At 40.5% G+C, this 8,354-nt stretch overlaps 1 protein-coding gene across 1 annotated transcript in view; it reads left to right on the plus strand.

The window, feature by feature from the left end:
- The window catches only part of GCM1 (glial cells missing transcription factor 1), a 100,637-nt gene extending 92,600 nt beyond the window's left edge, over window positions 1-8,037 (plus strand). The window contains exon 7 of the mRNA XM_029595717.1: window positions 5,439-8,037. Within this exon, the coding sequence (XP_029451577.1) occupies window positions 5,439-6,110 (672 nt within the window). The 3' untranslated portion in view covers window positions 6,111-8,037. The remainder of the gene's footprint in view (window positions 1-5,438) is intronic.
- Window positions 8,038-8,354: the final 317 nt, after the last annotated feature.

An 8,354-nucleotide genomic window follows, 5' to 3' on the forward strand; every position in this document is an offset into this window, starting at 1 on the left:
ACCTGGCAATTATCCAAACACTAAGAAGATCCCATGCTACTGATGCAATTAATAGCAGTGGCTATTCCCTAAGTAAACTTGATTAATAGCCATTAATAGACTTCTCCTCCAAGAACTTATCCAAACCTTTTTTAAACCCAGCTACACTAACCACATCCTCTGGCAACAAATTCCAGAGCTTTATTGTGCGCTGAGTGAAAAAGAATTTGCTCTGATTAGTCTTAAATGTGCTACTTGCTAACTTCATGGAATGCCCCCTAGTCCTTCTATTATTCGAAAGTGTAAATAACCGAGTCACATCTACTCGTTCAAGACCTCTCATGATCTTAAAGACTTCTATCATATCCCCCCTCAGCCGTCTCTTCTCCAAGCTGAACAGCCCTAACCTCTTCAGCCTTTCCTCATAAGGGAGCTGTTCCATCCCCTTTATCATTTTGGTTGCCCTTCACTGTACCTTCTCCATCGCAACTATATCTTTTTTGAGATGCGGCGACCAGAATTGTACACAGTATTCAAGGTGTGGTCTCACCAGGGAGCAATATAGAGGCATTATGGCATTTTCCGTTTTATTAACCATTCCCTTCCTAATAATTCCTAACATTCTGTTTGCTTTTTGACTGCTGCAGCATACTGAGTCAAGGATTTTAAAGTATTATCCACAATGATACCTATATCTTTTTCCTGGGTGGTAGCTCCTAATATAGAACCTAACATCGTGTAACTACAGCAACGGTTATTTTTCCCTATATGCAACACCTTGCACTTGGCCACATTAAATTTCATCTGCCATTTGGATGCCCAATCTTCCAGTCTTGCAAGGTCCTCCTGTAATGTATCACAGTCTGCTTGTGATTTAACTACTCTGAATAATTTTGTATTATCCACAAATTTGATAACCTCACTTGTCGAATTCCTTTCCAGATCATTTATATATATATATATTGAAAAGCACCAGTCCAAGTACAGATCCCTGAGGCACTCCACTGTTTACCCTTTTCCACTGAGAAAATTGACCATTTAATCCTACTCTCTGTTTCCTGTCTTTTAACCAGTTTGTAATCCACGAAAGGACATCGCCTCCTATCCCATGACTTTTTAGCTTTTGTAGAAGCCTCTCATGAGGGACTTTGTCAACCGCCTTCTGAAAATCCAAATACACTATATCTACCAGTTCAACTTTATCCACATGTTTATTAACCCTTTCCATCTGTTGAGGCCGCCTCGTTCTGGAAGTGATGCACTTAGGCTCAGGGAAGGTAGGAAGCTGCTGCTGCTGTGGCAAGTGCTGTCAATAGAGGGTTCCCGATGGAAGAGGCACCACTCCAGGCTTTGGACCAGTGAGGGTCACCTGACCTGCCATCTAGGAAGGGGTAAAGAAAAGCTATAGACATCACTGTAGAGAAAAAGAGGAAAAAAGAAAAAACAAATGAAATGAATTTGCGCTGGGTCCTGTGAGTTTATAAGAAGGATCTTCTTAGTGTTTGGGTAATTGCTAGGTTCTTGTGGCCTGGTTTGGCCTCTGTTGGAAACGGGATGCTGGGCTTGATGGACCCTTGGTCTGACCCAGCATGGCAATTTCTTATGTTCTTAAAATGAAGCAGATTTGTTAAGCAAGATTTCCCTTGGGTAAATCCGTGTTGACTGTGTTCCATTAAATCATGTCTTTCTATATGCTCTACGATTTTGATCTTGAGAATAGTTTCCACTATTTTTCCCAGCACTGAAGTTAGGCTCACTGGTCTATAGTTACCCGGATCACCCCTGGAGCCTTTTTTAAATATTGGGGTTATATTGGCCACCCTCCAGTCTTCAGCTACAATGAATGATTTTAATGATAGGTTACAAATTTTAACTAATAGATCAGAAATTTCATTTTTGAGTTCTTTCAGTGCCCTAGGATGCATACCATCCGGTCCAGGTGATTTGCTACTCTTTAGTTTGTCAATCCGGCCTACTACATCTTCCAGGTTCACAGTGATTTCGTTCAGTTCGTCTGACTCATCACCCCTGAAAACCATCTCCAGAACTGTTTATGCCTCCACCACCTCTATCAGAAAACAATTCCATGCATCCACTTCAGACCAGCCTCTTCTGGCTCTGCTTAGCTCTTAACAAAAATGGTGACATTATTCCCAAGTCTGGAGTTGGGTCACACCTTATAGCTAACCAATTTATTGATGCATGAGCTTTCAAGGACAGAGTCCACTTTGTCAGATGCATCATTGACATCACTGTCTTTGAAAGCTCATTCCTTATTAAACTAATCTAAAAGGTGCCACCAGACTCCTGTCATTTTTGCGACACCAGACTAACACAAATATCCTTCTGAAGATTATTTCTGAGTCTATCTCCTTGCATCCTCATATTGTGGCCACTTGTTCTAGTACTTCCTTTCCACTGAAAAAGGCTTGCCTCTTGTGTATTTTCATACCATTTAGGTATTTGAAAGTCTCTATCATATTCTTTCTGTCTCATCTCTCCTCTCCTCCAGGGTGTACATGTTTAGATCCTCAAATCTCATCTCATAGGACTTTTGGTGCATAACCTCTACAATTTTGGTATCCCTTTTCTGGTCTGCCTCCACTGTGGAGGTACAGTCTCAAGACCCAACACTCCAAGTGGGGTCTCACCAATAATCTGTACACCTTAGAAGTTTATCAAAGGCAAGGGATATGAAGGATAACCTCTCAGTGGAGGCAATAAATGCCAAAACAGTAATGAGATTTCAGAAAGCATGGGATAAGCACAGAGGATCCTTTGATGCAAAAAGACAAGATAAGGTATGCTCTATAGAATGACTGTATGGAAGAGCAGACTAGATGGGCCTTCTGGTCCCTTATCTCGGTTTCTATTTTAAGGGTGTAGGTAAGTTCCTTCTTATAGAGTCAACACCAACAGTCATACCAAGCACTTGTGTTCTTGCTTTCATCACAACAGAAGATTCACTCTCTATATTTCAAAGCATAGTTTTGAGATGGAGAGATTTTCATTTCTCATTGATGTTCTATGAATGATGTCTTATTAATATGTAAATGTAGGCATTTTCTATGATTATGCGCTACAAAATACATATCCTGATGTGTCAAAGTCAACTACTTGTAAACTATTTATAAGCTGTTGTCAGAAATTGTCATTATCACCTGAAAATGTTTTGTTAACCTATTTTGAAAAATCCAGACACAATGTAGCCATTAGAACCTAGTTGAGCAAAAGTTAAAATGCAGTGGTTCCCACATCTGTCCTATTGATTCATCAGATCTATTTGCATATTTTGTAGACCCAGCATATGCAACTTTGCTCAGGCATATTCACATATTCATCTAACTACAATAAAAAGGAAAGTTGCCTTGGACAGCCATATGTAAACTGAGCTCCTCCCCTCTCCCTCCCTGTACTCTCCAGCTCCTCCCTTCTCTCTGTATGTGAATTGAGCTCTGCCTGTCTCTTTCCCTGTACTCTTTAGTTCCGCCCCTTTTTCTCTGCCTTGTCCAATCTACACTCTGCTACCACCTATGGAGATTGAGCTTGGCTTCTCTCCAGCTCTGCCCCTCTCTCTGAATATTGAAACCACTCTCTATTACCACATAGTACACCGGAGTGTAGCATGCACTCTCTACTATCTCAAATCTCAATTATACATGTCCTATACTTGAAAACCTAACTGGTTGTGTGGTTAATAGGAAAGATTTGACTCATTATGCAACTTTTTTTAAAAGAAAATTCTTTTCACTGTAACTTTCAGTTTCAGGAAGCTTCTAAAGGAACAAAGAAGGGTTCAGTGGTAAGGCACCAGTTTGAAAGGAACAAAGACTTCTAATACATAGTATAAATATTCCAAAAATAATTACATATTTATATAGCCAGCCTTTCCAAAGTATTTACAAATAGTTTGTGGCTCTCACTGCCCAAAATTTCACAGATGAATGTAATGCCCTGGCTAAGGGCAGACCAGCCACAAACAGGTTTGGTTTTCAGCCATAATGAATATGCATGAGATATGTAATCATGTGTCCAGGAGGCTTGTCCTGAATAGTCTTAATGATCTTTAAAACATTAGGCAGTTAAGTTTTGTAGTGGACCACAGCTGAAAGCACTCAAGAGTCAAGAACAACTCCTCCTCTCTGTGGCATCTTGGTGGTCAAGGCCTGAAATAATTGCAGACCGTTCTCTAACTGTGGTTCAAATGCTGGTTTGAAATCATTTACATAAGAAAACATTTATATTCTGCTTTCACAGGCACAAATGAGTATGCACAGTTCTCATTTATCTATGTCGAGCATTTGGGCTTAAAATTCACTATTTAAATGAAAGATTCTATTCTGTTCTCACTTACTCCAGTTTTCTCATCAGCAAACCTCGTTGTCCTACAACATGAGATTCAAAAATCACAAAGCATAATTTAAAATATCACAATTTAATAATACAATACCATTAAACACATTTTCATAATATAGTCCCTAACGTAATCCCAACCTCCCTGTCTCACAAAAGGACAGGAAAAGGAACATCCAACCCCTCCCCTCCCAATTAAAGGCAAACCCACAAATTACTGATTCCCTTACATTTTTTCTTACATACCGCACATAATTATCTTCTCATAGAAAAGCACAATGATTTTAAAGTGTGTTGCTTGTTCCTGGTGTTCGTGAGGCTTTTAGATCCTTTCTTCTTTACTAGGGTCCTTCCTAATGTGAGAATTTACTAAGGGAATCCATTTTCCTCTAGAAGGAGAATCTACTTTACTACTCACAGATCCTTGACTCCTCCTAATGTGAAACCAGTCATGAATGGGGTGTGACAGTACACCCAGACGTTAGCAGCTTCAGTAGGAGACTGACATTTCTTCCTCTGCTATGTTTCCAATAGATACTGTGTCTCTCAACTCCTTCAGACTCACTACGCTCAGCACTGAACTTCTCCCTCTAGAGCAGGGATTCTCAACCCAGTTCTCAGAACACACCTAGCCAGTCAGGTTTTCATATATCTGTAGTGAATATGTATGAGATTATATGTATATCTAATCTCATGCATATTCACTATAGATATCCTCATGCATATTCACTATAGATATCCTGAAAACCTGGCTGGGTGTGTCCTGAGAACGGGATTGAGAACCACTGCTAAGAGCATGCTCAGAACATTGCTTGGGACACTACCTCTATGGGCCTAAAAGATGAGGCTTTACCATTCTCTGGCATATACCATTTGCAAACAATGGAGAAAGTGCAAGCAAATACTATATATCTCATGTGTATTCATTGAAGATATCCTGAAAATCAGGCCTGTTTCTAGCTCTTGACCGGAGCTGGCAACCTCTGTCGTATACCAATCTTGATTGCATCAGCTTACTTACAGTACATGTGGATTTGATAGTCTGCTTTGTTTTGTATTGTAGTTGTTGAATTTTCCTAAACTGGTATTATGTTATTTTTTTTCAGCCTCTGAAAGTTGAAATGCAAAATCAGGAAAATATGCCCTTAATTGTTTCCCATCATGAAGACTTGTTTTCTTCTAGTTTTAATGAGCCTGTTTCAGGCAATATCTCAACAGAGAAGATGCTGAATATAAATAATTGCTTTACTCTTGCAAAAGGCTTTGGAAGATCCCCATACCTAACAGAACCTTTTAAGGATGTGGAATGTAGCAAAATCTACAAAAGGTGCAATCACGTTGGTGGTGGGGAATGCAATAACAGGCTGACTGCACCTGCCATAGACTGTGATCCAAATACTGATTATAAAGATAAGCAAGTTTACAATAAGACTGCCCTGAATGATTCATGTACAGACAAATGCTGCACTAGCTATGCTCAACAACTGGATAATCTGTGTTCTGAAATCTCATCTTTACGCAATGGCTTTGATCCAGATGTTCAACATCTGTACCCTTCAAGCAAAACTAGCCTAGACCTGTGTGAAGATGATCTTCTTGAAGGGAAACCTTATCTAAACTACAACAGCAACTGTATCCCAACAGCCATGTACCACTTCTGTCAAGAAGATCCCTATCTCATTAAATACAGTTCAGGTTATCAGTATTCACCACCCATGACAAGTAGTGAATGGGGCTTTGAAGGAGAGAGAAAGTACATGAATTTTTTGCAGAGATGAAATAAGAGTTCAAAAACTGTCCTTCAAGGTCCTCACCATCATTTTTTTTTTTTAACTAGATTCATTGCTTATAATGTGGCATAGAAGGAATAGTTTGCTTTGCAAAAGTTGTGTACGTGTTTACAGCCAGGGCCGGTGCAACCTAGTAGGAGAACTAGGCGGTCGCCTCAGGTGCCAATCCTTAGGGGGCGCCGAAGAGCAGCCATGTGGGGCTGCGAGCGGAGCCTATCCCACTCGCAGTGGAGAAGAGATTTGATGGGCCGCAAGCAGTGCCCACCCTGCTCGCGGCTCAGAGAAGCACACACTCAGTGGCGTGAATGCGGTAGGAGTCGGGGGGGAGGGGGGTGAAGTGCAACCGGACAGGGTGTGGCAAGCACAAGGCAGAAGACTCGCCTAGGGCACCTAATAAACTTTCACCGGCCCTGTTTTCAGCTTTATCATATTCACAATGCAAAAGGACCTTGTCATGCAAAGCAAAACACTGTGGTTTAGCCAAATAATATCTGAACAAATAAGCAGTTCCATGTGCATCCCATATCTAGCTTTTTTTAAACAGTCTTTGGGTCTTATTTACTAATATGTATTAAAATTGGTTAACAACATGCATTAACGACCAATTTTAATGCAGAAGTTGTCAATGGACTTAATACATGCTAGACTGAAGGGCCTCATGCCTTTAGTAAATCGGGCATTCTCAATGAGTTTTACCATGGCTGGGAATGCGCCTCATCAACCCTGGAATAAAACATTAGGCCCCTGCCAGCTGATCCCTCCACACCCATGCACCCACTCTACCCCTCCCCAAAAACATCAAAGTAGGGTCCCATGGGCTGAGTCCCCTATCTAATGCCCCCTAGACATCACAGGACAATCCCACTCTCTACCTGCGAGTGCAGAGTTAGACCAATGCCAGCCAGCGGGGCATGAGGGATTTCTCCTCTCTCTCTGGTCCTCATTTTCATTTGAGGATCATCAAATGGTATAGGTGATGGTGGGGGAATAACTGGTGTGGGAAGGGATTGGTCCACAGGCCCCCTTACCTTTAAATATTATGGGGTGGCAGGGGAGGAAATCAGCCCTTAGGGGCCACAGTCTGAAGTCTTGAAGGTGGCGGATTGACCCATTGGACTCAGTGAAGGGTGGGTGGGAGGAGTGGTGACCAGCGAAACAGGTGCATTAATTAATGTGACCCCCAAAAAATGTAACTACACCTTCTGAAATGTAGTTAAGGTTTGGCAGTCTTGGAAGGTTAATGTGATTTCTGTTAACTGCATATAAATATTAATGAGCTACATAGCATTCATGTGCATGTTGCACAGCTTATTTAAATACTATTTGCATTATGCCAAGAAATTTGGCATTAACTCGTGATGTGTGTGTTAATATTGCTTTAATGTATTAACTGCCCACATCACCTAATGCGGATGTTTAACATGTATAAATGCACTTTTGTAAATTGGCCCCTCTCAATCCTTTCAAAACTGGTTTTTCTCCACGTTGTACCTATGCAAAAATCCTTTATTGAGTGAGGCCAGCAGTTGTATTGTCCTCTTTTCAAATTTGTATGATCTTAGAATATGTGAAAAGGATAAATATTAGAGCTCTGATGAGAGTATTCTCTGCAGGCAGTGATAACTTTTAATGACCCAACATAAGAATTATCCAAAGATTTTGTACAGGAGCTTTTAAGACTACAGAGGTCTCTTTTACAGATGAATGAAGTCTTCTCCAAGACCAATATGATTGCTTGAAATCTGAAACTCATATAAACAAATATACATGGAAAAAGATTTTATTTCAACATTGCTATAAAGAAACATTATGTGGCTGTAGCAACCTTATGTTGATAGCCATATGAATAGATTCAGAATTGTGTATTATCCGTTCTTACATTGTTTGGCAATAAAGGTTTAATGGGTGTCTTCTTTCCCACTTGTCTATTTTTTTTTTACTCTAATAATTTCTGCTAGAGCTACCTGTACATTTCTATAGTAGTGTGTACACTTAAACAGGTTTTCTTAAAGAGAAAGGAATATGTATCTTCATATGGTCAAAGCAGCTTTGCTCAGCAATTGCTGTAGTAGGTAAAATAAACAACAAAAAATAGAGAACAATCCCCTCCAGCAGTGCTAGCTCTTCCATTAGCAGAACCAGATGGTTAGCTGTGGCACGAGTTCACAAATGGGGATGGGTGGGTGGGGGGTGTACATGATCCTGGCAGAGGATGCACCGGTTGGCTGATTG

This window comes from Rhinatrema bivittatum, chromosome 3 (genome assembly GCF_901001135.1).
Source record: "Rhinatrema bivittatum chromosome 3, aRhiBiv1.1, whole genome shotgun sequence".
In the NCBI taxonomy this organism is placed as follows: domain Eukaryota; kingdom Metazoa; phylum Chordata; class Amphibia; order Gymnophiona; family Rhinatrematidae; genus Rhinatrema; species Rhinatrema bivittatum.